This window comes from Strigops habroptila, chromosome 4 (assembly GCF_004027225.2).
Source record: "Strigops habroptila isolate Jane chromosome 4, bStrHab1.2.pri, whole genome shotgun sequence".
Taxonomy (NCBI): Eukaryota; Metazoa; Chordata; class Aves; order Psittaciformes; family Psittacidae; genus Strigops; species Strigops habroptila.
The window spans coordinates 2,403,243-2,420,786 of NC_046358.1; the positions used below are offsets into that span (position 1 = coordinate 2,403,243).

General features: G+C 49.8%; 2 protein-coding genes across 2 annotated transcripts; one reads left to right on the forward strand and one right to left on the reverse strand.

The window, feature by feature from the left end:
* Window positions 1-294: 294 nt before the first annotated feature.
* FTH1 (ferritin heavy chain 1) lies at window positions 295-4,958 on the forward strand. The gene is made up of 4 exons (XM_030481521.1): window positions 295-622; window positions 2,405-2,551; window positions 3,510-3,635; window positions 4,614-4,958. The coding sequence occupies exons 1-4, from the start codon at window positions 512-514 to the stop codon at window positions 4,776-4,778; spliced, it is 549 nt and encodes a 182-aa protein (XP_030337381.1). The 5' UTR covers window positions 295-511; the 3' UTR covers window positions 4,779-4,958.
* A 1,669-nt stretch (window positions 4,959-6,627) lies between these two features.
* Window positions 6,628-15,201, reverse strand: LOC115606146 (bestrophin-1-like). The gene is made up of 9 exons (XM_030481539.1): window positions 15,018-15,201; window positions 13,701-13,795; window positions 12,877-13,110; window positions 11,690-11,844; window positions 10,895-10,972; window positions 9,328-9,480; window positions 9,070-9,150; window positions 8,200-8,351; window positions 6,628-7,845 (listed from the first exon to the last, which is right to left on the reverse strand). The coding sequence occupies exons 1-9, from the start codon at window positions 15,167-15,169 to the stop codon at window positions 6,651-6,653; spliced, it is 2,295 nt and encodes a 764-aa protein (XP_030337399.1). The 5' UTR covers window positions 15,170-15,201; the 3' UTR covers window positions 6,628-6,650.
* Window positions 15,202-17,544: the final 2,343 nt, after the last annotated feature.

Genomic DNA, 17,544 nt, shown 5'->3' on the forward strand with positions numbered 1-17,544 from the left:
TTCACCACCGCTGGTGCTCACCCCCAGCGCGCTCCTCTCCAGGGCCACCAGCCAACCCCACACACCGTGGCCGCAGGGCGCACCCCTGGGCAAAGCCTGCTCCCTTTGCTGGGGCCCGAGCCCCGCGTTCTGGTTCACAGACACCCCCAAGCCTCCAGGTTTAGGCCGGGACCGGGGTGGGGGGGGTCACCTACACCGGGGTTTGGAGTTTGGGGGCTCCGAGCTGGCCGGAGGCCGCGGTGACGGGCGCCGGAGGTGCTGACTCACGGTGGGCCAGCAGAAGCGCGGCGGGAGGCGGAGCGCGGCCGTGCGCGGTGACGGTAGCGTCGGTATAAAAGCGTCGGCGCGGGGCTGGTGCCGGTCAGAGCGCGTCGGCGAGGCAGAGCGGAGCGGGTTCCTGCTTCAACAGTGCTTGGACGGAACCGGCCGCGCTCGGGCCCGCCGCCACCGCTAACCCCCTTCATCATCCCGCCGGCCTTCACCGACTCACACCCCACCGAAAGGCAGCGCCATGGCAGCGCCCCCTTCTCAGGTGCGTCAGAACTACCACCAGGACTGCGAAGCCGCCGTCAACCGCCAGATCAACCTGGAGCTCTACGCCTCCTATGTGTACCTCAGCATGGTGAGCCGAGCGGGGCTTGTCTGGTGTGGGGTGAACAGGGAGGTGGGGGGGGCTTCAGGTCTACCCGAGCGCTTGTGGTAGCGGGGCTGGGGGTTTAGGCCAGGCCCGGTGCGGCCTCTCCCCTCAGGGACCGAGCCCGCGCTGTGTTTAGGCTCTGCCGGGGTGGGCGGAGAAGCGTCGCACCCTCAACGTGAGGCCTCCATGGGGAAGGGTAAGGGTATGAGGGAAGGGATGGAAGCTGTGGGGCTGCAGTCCCCTGGCGCTGCCCGCTCTACACGAGGGTCCAGCCTGGGGGCGCGCACGGTGCCCCGGTTGGCCGGCGGGGAGCGGGGCTCTGGCTGCCGAGTGGTGCCTGCGGGCGCAGCCGCGCTCCTTCTCCTCCTCCCCCTTCGCCTCAGGGGCGTTCTCAGCCTTCCCTGGGGGTGGGGCGGCCGCTTGTTTTCTATAGGTGAAGCCTTTATCTCAGTGGCGAGCTGCAGTTACACGTTAACCGAGCTCCGTCCGTTGGCCTTGTTGGGCTCGTTATCAGCGCAGCTCAGCGGCTTTCAAGCGGCTCTGCCCTTGGGGCTGGGCTGGATAGCAGGAGTTGAGTAACGAAGCGATTGGCACCTTTCCCACAGGCGTCCTTGTCTCTTGAGGCGAGGTTTTTCATAGTTCATGGGTTTTTTTTGAAGTGAATTAGTAAGAATCCGGGATTTCCTTGGCGCTGTGCTCACATGCCTGACGTGGTGTGGGATTCCCATTTTAGCCATAGCCGAGATGAGTAACTTTGGTCCAACCAGCAGCTCTTGACCTCTGTGCAGCAATCGTGGTGCTTTAGATGTGCAGGTAACTTGAGACTTTTTGGTGACACGGTAGTTTGTTGTGGCATGGAGTTGTAGAGCTTCACAGCTTGCTTCTGTGTCACCATGAAGGTCTGAACCTCTCGAGTTGAATGTAATTATGTTGGTGGATGCTAGTGGTACACAAGCACCAGTGTGTTGCCTCCAACCTCCCAAGCAAGCTGCTGGTTTAAGAGCAGAGAATTCTGCAGTAGTTTGGTTAAATAACTGGCAGCTGATACAAAGCTTCCCATTGAATCCTGCCTAATGGCTCTGACCAAAGAACAAACAAGCTGTGTGAAGGCTTCTAACTGCTGTTACAGGTTTTTAGCTTTCAAAAAAAAGTAATCTTGTACTCGCTGTTGAATATGTATTTTAGTTCCTTTTGTCTTTTAAATGTGATACTAGTTTTTTTTTCTCCAAAAAAGAAGGAATTGTACTTTTTAGTCTAATCCCTGATAAGCCTGGGGAACCACAGGAGCTTTATTGCAGAAGTACCTTGAACTTGGCCACCCTTATGTGGTATTGCAAGGCAGAACAATAGCTTGTGATCATTGTAAACGAACTCAGGCAAACAAAGGGAGCAGGGACTATTCCATCTCCTTGCAAAAGGCTTTTCAAGTCTGCTGTGTTTAAGGCATTTGAGTGGTGCTCAGAACAGTCATCTGTGGGATGTGAGGTTTTTTTTGTATCTTCAGAACTGAACCAGAAATAACGTTTATTTGTGCTAATGGTAGGGATACAGGTTAAAAATTAATCCTAGTTAGGAAAATTTAACTTGCCCCTAAGGAAAGAGTTTTGCCAGGCTGCCTTGATGTCAGTGCTGCTGCTGGCCTTGGACTCCAGCCACCCTGAGAGCAGGGCTGAGAGGGGACAGATCCAAAGCTTCCATGTAGATTTGACTGTGTCGCTGCTGGAGCGAGGCTTGGGGGCTTGACTATATGAGTCCTTATTTTTTTAGTCCTACTACTTCGACCGGGATGATGTGGCTCTGAAAAACTTTGCCAAGTATTTCCTGCATCAGTCCCACGAGGAACGTGAGCATGCTGAGAAACTGATGAAGCTGCAGAACCAGAGGGGCGGGCGCATCTTCTTGCAGGACATCAAGGTAAGGACTGGAGCTATGGGTTGTCCTGTCTAATGCCGAACTAGACTTGTGGCCTGTCTTCAGGCTGGAAGAGGGTGAATTTCCCTGTGGATCCTCTCCCAGAAGGAGCTGACTGTAGATAAACATACTGCATTGCTGTGATCTGTGTGGCACTCAGCCTGAAATCTAGAGATGGGTAGTAAGTTGATAATTTGCTGATCGACTAATAAAAAATACTTTCTATGTAAGAAGAGGATGCCTGGCCCTAGGTTGTTTCCTGTAGGGTGAGGGTAACTAGAACACAAGCGGTTCTTCTATCTTAAATTTGATGGTGAGTATTCTCTCTGCTGTTTTGTAGAGAACTCTTTTGACTTACTTGCCATAGGAATAGGAAACAAGTTTTCCATTGTCTCCTAAGCTCACTGCAGGGTTTCATAGTTCTGTCTTCCTGAAGTTAGTTTAATCAGGTAATTTAGAATAGCAGAAAACAAGCAGTGTTGTAAGGCCAGTTTAATTCAAGTTAACTCTTCATGGGGAAAACGGCAAACAAAATGAGTGATGAGCATGAGAAGAATTCCCTTGCTTACTAGTAAGTCATGAGTGCTTGGAAACACCAGACTACTAGGCAGTTCTGAGCTGAAGGTTAGACTTGGCCTGTCCCGGTGTCTTAACTGCTTTGTTTCTGTGACTCTGCCCACTGCCTTAGTTACACAGGCAGATGTTTAAGCCATTAGGTTTTAACAGGAGGAGGAAAGCAGTAGCTCTGTTAGCTGTCTTGCCTACAAGGAGAACCTAGGGAATGGGGACAGGTCTGGGACATACAGTCCCGTTCTGAGTGTGCACTGTGTGCCTGCCAAACGTTTGAAGATGCCTAAATGCCTGAACTTGCTCTAAATAGGCTTTGAGACTGATCTGAAAGACTTTGCTCCCTACTGGTCTGTGGGTACTTAAAATGTGGTCATGTGCTCTCCCCTTCTAGAAGCCAGATCGTGATGACTGGGAGAATGGACTGACTGCAATGGAGTGTGCCCTGCACCTGGAGAAGAATGTGAACCAGTCACTGTTGGAGCTGCACAAACTGGCAACTGAAAAGAATGATCCACATGTAAGTGGATGCGGAAGCTCAGAATGGAGCTCTGCAGATGTCTGTCTGATAGTGTGGGTTTGGGGGCAAGTCATGTGTCCGTGATGTTACTGAAGGTGGGAAAAGGGTGTGAATTGGTGGTACGGCCTTTCCAAAGGGAAAGACTGAGGTGTTGGCTTGTACCTTTACTATTTGGTATGGTTGTTGCCATCTCCTTCTAGGAGGACTGGTTGTAGTGTCTTAGGGTGCCTAAGGCCCACCTTACAAAACAGTGGGTGCTTGGCTTTGTGCAAACCGCTCTGTTGCTCTCAGAACAGAATGCATCTTGAAGAAGAGAAATGTATTAAGCTCTGCAAAAAAGTCTTGCTTTTGTGGGGGATGAGTTCTGGCTTTAAACCAGCGGATTCCTGTAAAGGCTTTCTGTCATAAGGCTTTTTTGTCATAAGATTTTGGAGCTCCTGCTTCCAAATGTTAAAAGCCCTGACACTTCAGAACACGGTGCCTGTAAACACAGGTTTCTTCACAGATGGAAGTTACTGGCAAGGCTGGATTGAGGCTTCTTAGTATTGGGAAGAGATTAGAATGTTTCTGAATCAAAGGACTCTTGGCAGTGTCCTGCTGAAGTTAGAGGACTCTTTAAAAAGAAACATAGCTGGACCATTGTACAGGTGTGAATCTTCATGGTGGTGAATTAAAATGCTGTGCAGTGGGGGTTCTAAATCTGTTCAGTAACTTTGCTGTTGTTTCTCATGGTGAGGAAGAGGGGAGGCTTCCTGAGCTGGTGTACTGCAGGGTTGTGGAGCAAGTGTGCCTAGCTAAGCCGGCTTTGTGTTGGTCTTGTTCTGGCATTGCCAAGGCAAAACTAAAGGCTGTAGCTTTCAAGTTGTCATTCTGTGTCCTCTCCTCTCCCTGGAGAGGCTGGGTAGGATTTCAGATGCTGCTGCAGCAGAATAAGCTGTGCCCAGGCCTAAATTCAGACTCTCTTTGTCTCCCTTTCAGTTGTGTGACTTCATTGAGACTCATTACCTGGATGAGCAGGTCAAAGCCATCAAGGAGCTGGGTGACCACGTGACCAACCTGAGGAAGATGGGGGCACCAAAGTATGGCATGGCAGAGTACCTCTTTGACAAGCACACCCTTGGGGACAGCGACCGTGACAGCTGAAGTCATGTCAAGAGCCACCCTCTGGATTTCAGTGGGACTCCTACTTCACTGTCCAGCTGTGCATGCATCTCCAGCTATCTAGATAAACAGTTCTTATACTCTGTACCAAATATCACCCCTCTTTTCTCTTGTGTTTTGTGTATCGCCCTCCATCCAATAAAGTGACTTGGTTCAAGTTGGCTTTTGCTGTTTCTCTTGATAAAAAGAGGCCTGCACTTGTGGGATTGTGCTTTGTAGTTTCTCTTGTGACAGTTGGCTTAAATTGGGCATGAAGGAATCATAGAATAGTTAAGGTTGGGAAGGATCTTAAGATCATCTAGTTCCAATCGCCTGCCATGGGCAGGGATGCCTTGCCCTAAACCATGTCACCCAAAGCTCTGCCTAACCTGGCCTTGAATACTACCAGGGATAGAGTGTGGATGGGATAATATATTCCTTCCCTATTCCTTCTCTTCATATCTCTTCAGTCCTTCCATATTACTCCATGAAGGAATATATTAGAGGGATCAGATTTTATTTGCTTAGTGCTCTTATAAAAATGTCTCTTTGGGTTTTCCAGTGTAGTGGCTCCACTGCAGGAGGTTTTTAGTGACCCAAGTGATTTAAATGCTTTTGCCAGCAAAGCTGTTCCCATAAACCACAAGGGAAGGAAAGCTTAAATCTGGACTTCCTGAGCTCGTCCCTGTGAATTTAGATGAGGTAACTGAAGGGGGAGGAGGGTGTTTGTGCCTTGCTTGGCATTTTGCCTGCCTAACAAATGGTGCCACACTTGTGAGTGGAGAAAACGTACTGTCAATCCAGTCTTGAGCTGTGTACTGTCACCAAGCTGAACGGGAACAGCAGCGTTGGAGGAACTGCCTTGGTGACACTATCAGGAGTTGCAGCAGGTGGTGGTGGTATTTGCCAAGGTTGACAGTATTGGGAAGGCAGAGAGTGGGCAGCTGTTGGGGAGGGATGTGGGAAGTGAATTTGTCACATGCCCCCTGTGATACGGGACGTTTTCAGCTGTTTCTGAAGGCAGAAGTAGAAGAATGTGGTTTTTCTATTCTTATTCCTTTGTTGCATGGAAACTAAAATGAGGAAATGAAGCAGATGGTCCTGGACTTCAGCCTTGCTTTTATTTTGGTAGGGGAGGACAGTAAAAACTCAGAGCTGTATGGTGGCTGCTGCCATCCAAGCAACTTACTCTGAGCCTTGTCAAATCCGTGGCAGATGTGATGCAGAACTTTAAAAGCAATGTGCAGGGCAAATCCAATTGCCTGCAGCCACCTGGTCTAGTAGACACTTGCTTTGCCTTAATCCATTATTTTTCCAGTACTGGAAAACACTGCTAGGCATGACTTTGAGGCACTGTGAGTCTGCATCACAAATGGTGTGACTTGCTTCAGTCCCTTTCCCTGGAGTATCTTGTCAGTAGTGCAAGTCCTGCCTGAGACGTGTAATGGATCTTGTGACAAACACTAACATAAAGCTCACATAACAATTCTTGCTGTGATGAGGTGGGGGGAGATGTCTCTATTAATTATAGTCCTCTTCTGTTCTGGGCTACACGTGCAGGTTCTCCAGGCTGGTACCTGCTGAGATAGCGTTCTGCTGTTGAGTATCTGCAATACTTCATACTCAGAAGTCTTTTGCTACAGATGTAGAGGGAGTTTTGATAGTTTTATTGTTGCAACACTGAAGTTGTGCCTGCTACTGTACCCGAGGCCAGTAGCAGTGAGTCTTTAGTGCTGGCTTTAGCCTAGGCTGGGCTTTAGCTCTATGTTCCAGCAGTAGGTGGTTTGGCTGCGCTGCCCTGCTTGGGCAAGTGCCAGCGTGGCCAAGTGTAAAGATACTGCATTATCTCAACAGAATTGTGTCTCTTGTTCTCCTCTAGCTGTACTGATCCATCTGTTCTTCACATGTGCTTTCACTGGTCTCCATGATCACCTCCATCAGCCCCACGTAGTCGCCTTCAGCTAGTGAGATGCCAGAGTCATTGGGGGATGGACTCTCAGCTCTTCTTGTCTCTTTTGTAGGGGGAGCATTAATGCTTCCATTTCCAGAGTCTCTTGTGTTCCTGGAAGCCTCTGCTGGATGCTGGTCTGGAGTGCTGGCTTCATCTTCTAAACTTAGGCTGCAAGCATCAGGGCCCACATTCCCCATGTGGGACCTCTGCAGCACTGGGGATGTTACAGGAGTGAAGGAGAAGCAGAAGGAGGTGCTGCCTCCAGGGGTTTTGTTACTGGGGGTGTGAAAGGCACTTGAGTGCTCAGAATTGGGAGTGGGTGACGCTGTGCTTTCCAGGGTTAGCCAGGGAGGGTGAGAAGCTTTCAAGCTCTTCAGGCTCTTGAAGCTACCCTGCTTCTCATAGTCTGGGGACTCTGCCAAGAAGGGGAGCTTAGGGCTGTCCGATGCTGTGGACTGAGCTCCTGGACTTCCTGTGGTGGCACTTTCTTTGCCTTTACTGTAAGAGTTGCTCTTTTCTTCTGCTGTTACAACCAGTGAGTCAGAACCTTTGCTCCGGTCTGTTGGCCAAATAAATGTTTCCTTTGCACCCGAGCCCAGGGAGCTTTGGCTCTTATACACATCACTGACTCTGGAAGGAGAGGTGCTGACAACATCCCTAAGAGAAGTTGAGCACGCAGCAATGCTGGAGAGTGCAGGAGGTTTCTTGCGGCCTTGGCGTCTAGAAGGGAAAATCATGGGGATAGAGCTGATGGGTGTCTGTGGAGCACTGTAGAAACCAGGTCTCTCATAGAATGGGGTCGACATGAAGGCATCAAACTCCCTTAGTTTCCCATCTTCGCTGTCCCACTGTTCCTGGGAGTTGGAGTCTCCCCTGGGCCGATTGATGCCACAAGGGCTTCCAGCCTTGCCCATGTCTTGGTACATGTAATGGGAGAAAGGAGATGTGGGTTCTCCTCTCCTGCGCAGCAGGTTCATCCGGGAAGAGGACCTGGAAAAGCTGGGTGACTGGACACCGAGGAGGCGGCCCAGATGTCCCAGTAACGGTGTGGAGTGGTTGGCTTCCTCATTCTCTTTAATTTGCTCCAAGGGCTGGAACTCCATCTCTTCTTTCTGCATGCTGGGGAGAGGCAGAGCAGGCTGTTAGGCTGCCACAAAAAGAGGTGGGTTTTGGGGGAGAGGTTGCTGCCAGTGGCAAGCATCTCTTCCTGTGCTGCCACTAGGTATGTCAGGCCCCCCACAGTAGGGATGCTCATAGGAAAGGAGGGCATGGAAAAGAGGTCAGAGGCATCCTTTTCTGTGGAGGATGTTGGCAATTGTCTTTGAATGAGCCTAAAAGTCTCTTAGAGTGAGATTTCACAGATTATGGAGGAAAATACTACTGCTTGCTCTTACCTTCAAGTATAATACCCTGCACAAGACCTGCTCCGAGATGTAAACGCAGGCTGTTCTTACACCCCATGGCTGTGCTCACCTGATATCAAAAGTTGAGCCAAGGAACGATGGGCGCTTGTACTCAGCGGTGGCTGCGGTGTAGGGAGGCTGAGGATCAGGCTCGTTCCAGTATAGGTCCTTCTCCAGAATGGGTAAATTCTGATGCATCTCATCCACTGCCATAAGAGAGACCTGCAGGGGACAGCAGAAGCATCACACGAGGTGAGCAACACTACATATACAATCATTGAATGGTTGGTGTTGGAAGGGACCTTAAAGCTCACCCAGTTCCAACCCCCTGCCACGGGCAGGGGCACCTTCCACTAGAGCAGGTTGCTCCAAGCCCCTGTGTCCAACCTGGCCTTGAACACTGCCAGGGATGGGACAGCCACAGCTTCTCTGGGCACCCTGTGCCAGCGCCTCAGCACCCTCACAGGGAAGAACTTCTACCTAAGAGCTCATCTCAATCTCCCCTCTGGCAGGTTAAAGCCATTCCCCTTGTCCTGTTCCTACAGGCCCTTGTCTAAAGCTCCTCTCCAGGTTTCTTGTAGCCCCTTTAGGCACTGGGAGCTGCTCTATGGCCTCCCCTGAGCCTTCTCTTCTCCTGCTGAGGGGGAGCACTGAGCTGTCCCCCTTCACCCTCATATTTGTTGGAAAGCCTTACACTCTCCTGCTCTCCTTGTCATCTCCCTCTGGAGCTCCTGGGCCCTTCTTAACATGCAGCCACCTCAGGAAAGCATGAAGATAATGGGCACTGCTTCTCCACCCCATTGCAGGCACGGGAGGTGGATGCTGAAGGTGTTGCAGGAAAACTTTGCACTGACAGGGCTTGCTAACCACTCAGGCACAGTCCTGCTTTAGTGTTCCTCTGCAGGTGAGGCTCATCTGGAGGCCCCTGCCTTCACTTTACCTGCAGGTTCCTGTCAATGAGCCAGTTGGTTTCAAAGTCATCATCATCCTCTCCAAAAGGGTTGATGAGCTGCTCGGCCACCTGTATGTGGAGAGCACATAGCAAAGGTCACCATGGTCATCCCTGCCCCTTTCCCCTTAGGCAGAAGTCAAGCATGATATCCCTTGAACAGTGCAATGCTGTTCCTCCCATAGAGGTGTGGATTAAAGCAGGAGACTGGGTCAGATTCCAGATGCAAATGTATTTTCTTGGACTTACCTTTAACCATCCAGCATAGAAAAAGAACTGCAGAAATGTAAAGACGGGCACGAAGAGATCTAGTTCATGGCCAGGATATGCCTTTTCTGGATCCAGGAACTGCCGCCCGATCAGACAGGCCAGGAAGAAGCTGTAAACAGCCACGGTCACCACCTGGGAAAGATGCCAGCGGACACACCAGAGGAGCCTGAGTTCCCAGCTTGACTTCCCTCTCTGCAGTTCCACCCCACTCATCTCCGAGCAGCCACAAGCTGCTGGATCTGTAGCCTTTTGAAAGCCTTGGATTCAGTTATAATAGCATCATAGAGTGGTTTGGGTTGGAAGGGACCTTAAAGAGCATCTGCTTATGACTGGCTTCTCCTCTGCTTTCTGCAGGAAGGTGCATTTTGACTTTAAATATGTTCTTTGCCCTTTAGCTATTACATTGCTATGTAATATGAAATACAGATATGTAACATGAAATATACTGTATTTCATTCCACGCTGTCTCTGGAATGATATCTGTGTAGGCATCACAGAAAGAAAGCAAGTGACATCCTGGATGGAAAGAGCTGAAACGACTGACACATGGTTGCCTGGTTGTTCTGCTGCTGCGGTAAGAGGTGCTGTGAGCTCTTTTCATTCCTGTCTTTGCCTCTCCTGAAAGCTGTTTCAAGCCCCTCGTGGCTCAGCCCATGCTGGCAGGGCTGCTTCCAGCTCAGGCAGAGGAACCTGGCAGTGCTGCTCTGAACTAGCTCCTTCCTTCCTGGTCCTCACGTTGGGCGCTTTATATTCGCTTGCCTGCTTGCCCAGATTTCAGGCTGCAATGAGCTTTGTGCTTTTCTCTGCAATCACGGGACTGGAAACTTCCCCTTTTCAGATTAAAAGCAGCTTGAGGCTCTTGCATGGTCTCTACATGCAACAAGAAAGAGGGCTCAAAACAAAACCACCCAGCATCACGAGACTCTCGAGCTAGCCACGCAGTTCCTTGCAGGGCTGTTTTGTGATGGGCAGGATAGAGAGTGCCTGGAATGACAGTGTGGATGGGCATCTATAAAAAGAATGTGTTGTGTACTGCAAAGATGTGCTATGATATTGCTTTTGCTCCTAGTGTGCAGGACACGGGGCTGTGCAGGAATAGTTTCCCAGCGTGTTCCCCATTAACCTTCAGTGCCACGTGAACAGAAGCTGTTCCCGTTTCACTGTGCAGTGCATTAGTGTTATCTGAGCAGCTGGATTGTATCTGACAAAAGAGCCGAAGCGTCTGTCTGGGTTTGCATCGAGGGAGCTATTAGACACCTGAGAACATGCACGCAACTCTCACACACGTGGCACGGCTCTATCAGAGCTGCTCTGCCTGCTTGGAGCAGCTTTGCTTGGCAGATGGATCTCAGCTCTGCTGAGTGGGAAGAAACTGCTTCAGCGATGTGATCCCTGCAGCAAGCAGGCAGTGGAGCAATGATATGTGATATTATTTAATGGTGGTTTTGGCAGTCCTGGGATAATGGTTGGATGTGGTGATCTTAAAGGTCTTTTCCAACCTATTTGATTCTATGATTCTACAATAGGTGCGGGAAACCCTTCTCACCTGAGTGTAGACCAAGGGGATGCTGATCCAGTCGTACCCATAGAGTCGCCCACATTGGCTGCGCAAGGTGTTGAGCTCCTGCAGTGAGGAAAATGAAGAGCCTGTCAGTACAGCTTTGCATCTCCTTACTGGGGACACTAACCCTCTCCAGCCCCACTGCCCTTCATTGCTCCAGCCCATTTCCACCTGCTCACATCTCCTCTGGAAGGGGAACTTAGCCTCACGCCAGCAGATCATCACCAGAGTCTCATGCGTGCCTTGGCGAACTCATAGCAGAAATTATCTCCTCCCAAAATGAGCAGCCAACAGGTTAGGCAAGGAATGTCTCAGGAGCATCCATTTCTCTCTCCTGACTATACACTGGGTCTGGATAAATAGCCCAGAGGGAGACATCTCACTCCAGGCAACAGAAAGAATGTGACTTTCTCTGCACATGAATACCAGGAAGGATAAGCTGCTCTGGACCCTTTTTCTCTGCAGCTGGGCAGGGATGGTTGCCAGGTCTTGTGGAGCATAGCCTGATTCCCAGGACTGTCTAAGAGTTTTCAATAGTGAAGTTTTCCAAAGAGACCTTGGTTGTTGGGGATGCTTTTGACCTCTCCTGGTCTCTTCCAGATACATGCTTCCTCTTTCCATCCAAATCCTAGAGACCTCCAGAGTAACAGCCCTAGGGACAGGTTTGGCTCACTGTCCTACCTCATCATTCCTATTCCTTGCCTGACTCTGAAATCCCTGTAATTTCACTTAGAGGATCAGGTGAGGATCTCAAATAGTTGCCTGTTCCCTGTCACTCACATTCAGGATGCCTTGAAGCAGCACGCTGTCCCGGATCCTCCCCTCATTCCTTGCCTTCACAGCCAGGTTGGAGAACCACACACATGGGATCCAAAACTTGTTGTGGGGGGAATTCAAGCTCTCAAACTTCTTGTGCTCTTCTGGCGTCATGAGGCCTGAGTGGAAAACAATAGATGGGAGAGGGATGGCTGTAAAGGGCAGAAAGGAATTGATCCGGTCTGAAATGAAAATGTCTGAATCTTAGGTGGTCATCTGGGCTCTCCTTAAAAATCACAGGAAATACTCAGGCACTCAGCTTTTGGGAGACACGTAGAAGGAGGATGAGTCTTGTTAAAACATTGAGTTATAGAAGTTTAAGAAGCAGGCTTTATCTCATTTCATTTCTGATATCTGCAGCATATCTGACCAGATCACAGTCAACAGGGAGATAACGTACTGCCAAGGGTGCAATTGCTTGGTGTATGTAGACATTTGTTGAGAATGGGTTAACTTGTGTCCTAGAAGTGCCTGTTTCTCTCTCTGGATTGCAAAAGGAAACCAATTGAGTAGGGTTCTAGCTGACACCTCCCTTTGGGCAGGCTGGGAAATGTCACACATTGAAGAGCATCTCCAGAGAGGGTTCAGGAAGTCCAGCACTTGAGGTGTGAGGCTCCAGTTCCCACCCGCCCAGTGGAAAACTGTTGCCCTGAGGGAGGATGAACATTCCACTTGGCAGGGGTCTGCTATAGATCTCACTCCAGGCAACAGAAAGAGTGTGACTTTACTACAGAGAGCAATTCTCTTCCCACTTCCAGAGCAGGGTGAGCAGCTCCCAGTGAAGTTGCTGCACCTCATTACCATAATCTGACCAGCCAGGGCTACCCTGTGACTTGCAGCATATCTGCACTGACAAACAGGATCTTGACACTCTCCTTATTGTTATAAAAACTTGGGTAGAGACCCTTCATCTTTCAAACAAACCTTCCAGCCACTCTTAGGAACATGCTGTGCAATAGAGAAACATCAATCATTGATGATTTCAGAAAAGCAGATCAAGCACCACTGCAGACATCAGCTGAGCACATTGCAGCACCATTCCACTTTCAGGTCACAAAGCCCTTTGCAAGGCTCTTTGCCCCCAAACCAGCAGCAAGATGCTGCTGTCTGCATGGTGCCAGAGCTGTGCAGAAGGCAGGACCAGCACTGACCTGCCCTCACGACGTGCTCCATGCTGGGGAAGCGCTTGTAGACAGCGGTGCTTACTGAGCGCAGGATGAGGACGCTGCACAGGTTGCTGTAGCGCATGAGGGTACGACGCAGGAGCCGCCCATACTCGTCCTCCCCATCCACGTTGCAGGAAACCAAGTTCATGATCCGGTCAGGCCATGGGATGCTTTCATATTGAGCCCACCAGCGGGACACCACCAGAGCCACATAGAAACCTAGAGGTGAGATGAGCGCATTAGCTGTCCTAACGGGGTGGGAGATGTCGATGCTTGTGTACAGGGTGTCTGGTTCTGCTCATATGGGGATGGGTGCAGACATGAGTGTGGTGAGACACTGGCACAGGGTGCCCAGAGAAGCTGTGGCTGCCCCATTCCTGGCAGTGTTCAAGGCCAGGTTGGACACAGGGGCTTGGAGCAACCTGCTCTAGTGGAAGGTGTCCCTGCCTGTGGCAGGGGGTTGGAACTGGGGGAGCTTTAAGGTCCCTTCCAACACAAACCATTCCATGATTCTATGCAATTCAGACCTCCATGCTGAAGTTAGAGTCTGGGTTTCATGGCTTATTTGGTGCTACTTGGTGTCTGCCCTCCTGGCAGAGCCCAGAGCATGGCAGTGCATCTGGCCAGTGCAAGCTGTGTGCTGGGGGCATACCTCAAAGCTGCAACATGAAATGATGCTTGAGGAGGTTTGCAAAGGCAGAGGGAGGGATTTGCTGAGTGAATCTTGCCTGCCTGCAGTTATATCAAACCAGGGAGAAGAAATGCTGTGTCTTTACCCCCCCTGTGTGTTCCCAGGCAGAGCTCCTTACCCAGCACAAAGGACACAGGGATTAGCTCAGCATAGCTATTGCAGTAGAGCGCCAGCTTCTCAAACATCAGCCTTTGGCTCTCATTCAGGATCAGCCTAAAAGGGAGAAACAGAAGCATCAGCCTCAAAGAAGAGTCTGTGCCTTGTTGGTCCTGCTGGGATATAGGAAACTGACAAGGGAAGCCAAGGATGGGTACTCAGGACACTGCTACTCCATGAGTCTGGGGATGCTGTGAATGAACACCCCTTGTGAGCCCACGTCCCAAAATACCCTGCTGACCAGTCCAAAAGGGCCAGACATAGTTACTGATAGAGAGTAAGTGATGCAGTCTGATGCCAGGGACCACCACAATTCTTCTCTCTCAGGAGTGTGCTGTGTGGTACCAAGGGTTTGACACAGAGCTTAATGTGCGCTGTAGTTCACTTAATACCCTGCAAAATGTCAGCCCAAGCTCTGCTTCTACGTGAGTTCTTGCCTCTTTGTTAGAGTTGCTTCCCTGTTTCTGTGCTGCACCTGTGACCAGCACAGAGCTCCCTCTTTCCTCACCAGATTTTCTTTTACAAGGGCCTGTAGGGACAGGACAAGGTGAATGGCTTTAACCTGCCACAGAGGAGATTGAGATGAGCTCTTAGGTAGAAGTTCTTCCTTGTGAGGGTGCTGAGGTGCTGGCACAGGGTGCCCAGAGAAGCTGTGGCTGCCCCATCCCTGGCAGTGTTCAAGGCCAGGTTGGACAAAGGGGCTTGGAGCAACCTCCTCTACTGGAAGGTGTCCCTGTCCCTGGCAGGGGCTTGGAACTGGATGAGCGTCCAACCCAAACCAGGCTGCGATTTTATGATTCTATGATTCTATGAAAACCAGAGCAGCCACACAGTACAGTTGCCACATTACAGATCTGTGGTCCCAGAGCTGATGTCAGCTCTCAAAAATGTACCCAAAGCATTGCCTGTTGTGTAACAAGGGAAACTCTCTCCTAAAGCTCCTGGCTGCGGGCCTTCTCCACTACTAGTTCAGCCATGGTCTCCACTGATCTATACATTCTCCTTCTGTAGGTAATCATCAAATGCAATTCTTCACCACATGGAAGAGAAACTGTGTTACTTCTCAGGACATCAAAAAGAGATTTATCAGCTTCCAAGCCACATTGGATCCATGCGGAAAGACCTTTACCTTTCCTCCTGTGCACAGAGGCTGGAGAGTGGCTGGCTGGCTTCTCTTCACCAGGATCACTGTCCCAACCCTGCATTGCTCAGTTTTCCTGCTCCAGGGCAAGCTAAGAGTGAGGGGTTGTGTTAGCGCTTAAGGTGTAAGGATGTTTACCTGTAGACAAGACTGATGGTGAAGTAGAGACAGATGAAGATGAGGAACTCGGAGTAGAGCAGTTTGTAGATGCTTCCTTTCCATTGGAGCAGGAGCTGTGAGAAGGTGCCTAGGCGGGCATCAGCCACACGGTTGGTGTATGTCACTGTCATCACAGATCCTAGTGGAGACACAGAATGAGCAGGTGAAGCTGCCAGCAAGCTTGCACAGAGGCAGGACACAGGGACACCTCAAGCCCTCAAGCAAGTTAGATGGAAGGAAGGAAGGAAGAAAGAAGTTGACATCAAAAGACAGGTAAGATGAAGTCAGTGACACAGAGAACCAGGAGGAAATTTATGGTATGTAATGAATTTGATGAGCTTGCCACCTTTTTCCCTGTCTTTGAGCTGCACGTGAGCTGGTTACAGTGATAGAGAACATACTTTCTGGTGGAGCCCTTGGTTTTTAGTGTTTGATTGTCAGCATTTAAGCGGGGCTGGCAGTTGAGAGGACAGAGCCCACATGTAACTCGCTCCACAGAACAGTTGTTTGAGATAAATTCTCAGGGTCACAAACTCCAAAGTTTCTTACCCCAATTATTTATTTTTCTTATAGTTTTTGCTTCAAATATGTTGTTTCTGTAAATCTGCTTGTTGGGGGAAAAAATACTCCCCAGAAAAACACCAAATGAAAGCAAAAATTCCATAAAGGAGAGATTTCTTGGTACTGATCCAGATGAAGGTACCCCTGGAGGTCTGATAGGTTTTGTAGCACTTGCCCAACAAGCATCGCTGTTAAATTTGGGCTGAGGGCCATATCTGGACTATGCTGGTCCCATTCCCGCAGGCAGAACAGCTCTCCCTGTTAGAGAGCTGAGGGATGGAGTTTGGCCACAAATTCCAGCAACTCCACTCCCCCCTCCTTCAACCATCCGTTGCACAATAAATCACACCGGATATAAAAAGGCATTCAGGCTTGCGAAACGCTTCCCAATCCTGCAGGATCCCCACTGCACTTCTAGTTTAACCTTAGAGAAATAGAATAGAATCATAGAATCAACCAGGTTGTAAAAGAGCTTTAAGATCATCAAGTCCAACCATTAACCCAGGAAAGTAACCAAATAATTCTTTATCAGCAATTAATAATCAGAGCAGTTAATATAAATCACCAGTTTAATCCATGCCAGGCAGGGAGATGAATGACCCTTGGTTTAGAAATAATTATCCAGTGTGAGACTATTGGTATTTCTACATCTTAATAGGTTACCAGGATGTTAGACAGACATTGCTATTTAACAGAGGCGATAATGTTAATAGTTATGGGGCCTGAATGGTGGAGGCAAAGAAGCACTTCAAGGGACAATTCAGGTCTTACTGCTCTGTAGGAGCAGCTGAAAGCAGGTAAGTTTGTGTCTATGCTCCTTATTTGAGCATTTTAGTGAAAGACCTACACTTAGGGGGGGAAGCTCAGGTCCTGGTGAGCTGGTGCTGTGAAATCATAGAATCATAGAATCGTAAGGGTTGGAAAGGACCTTAAGATCATCTAGTTCCAACCCCCCTGCCAAGGACAGGGACACCTTGCAAATAAACCAGCAAAGTCTATATCAAATAGCATCTTTGTCCTGGCTTTGGCTTTTCGTTACTGCTCTTCCTTTGGGTTTCCCTGTTGTAACTTCCCCCAAGTCACCTCTCATGGTTATATTGAAGGAGTAGGGCTGGTACCTGTTCTGCCCTGTTTCCATATTTCTGGCCAGTGCACAGGACTTAGACCTAGAGACTGCACACACGTATATGCTTATAGAAAGCTGGCTCTTCCCTCTACGCTTTGGGTCTTGAAAGTGCTCAGGGAGGCTCTTTGTTGCGTAAGTCAAATACAGATTCGCTTTTTACCAAACATGGAAAACTTCAGCTCCTGTCCATGTAGATAATGGATGTCACCAACCTCTGTGCAGCTCTGCTCCAGCATGGGATATGGGGCTTTTTCCAGTGCACTGAATGGTTAAGGCACTTCCCTGACTGCCTATGTGGGACTGCCTTGGCACACTCAAAGCACGATTTGGGGTTGAGGTATGTGATGGGATGTGATTGACTGCCGCACCACGAGCTATGGGGAGGAAGAACCATCAAGAGCCATCCCCTGTGTGGTACCAGCACCCCAGGGACCTGCTGCCTGCCACTGCCTGATCTGTCTGGACTAACCATTGCTCCTGAAGGTCGACTGACACTAATCAGACTATGGGAATCCCCAGCAACCAGGATTCTCCAACAACAAGCCTGCATCAGGTGCGTTACCCACCACATAAGGCAGCAAATAGACATGAGCAGAGATGGGGAACAAGCAGATCAAGCAGACAAATGGAACAAGAGGAGGTCACAGATAGGCAAGAGAATAGATCTTTGAAGGAATCTATCTGCTCTTGGGAGGACAAGATACTTACAGTCATGGGCTCCTGAGCTGCGCCGGAGGCTGTGGAGGTTTGGTCCCATACGTGTCCTCTCTGGGTCCTTTGTGGCCCACGCCACGTCCCACCTCCTTGTGCCCCCTTGGC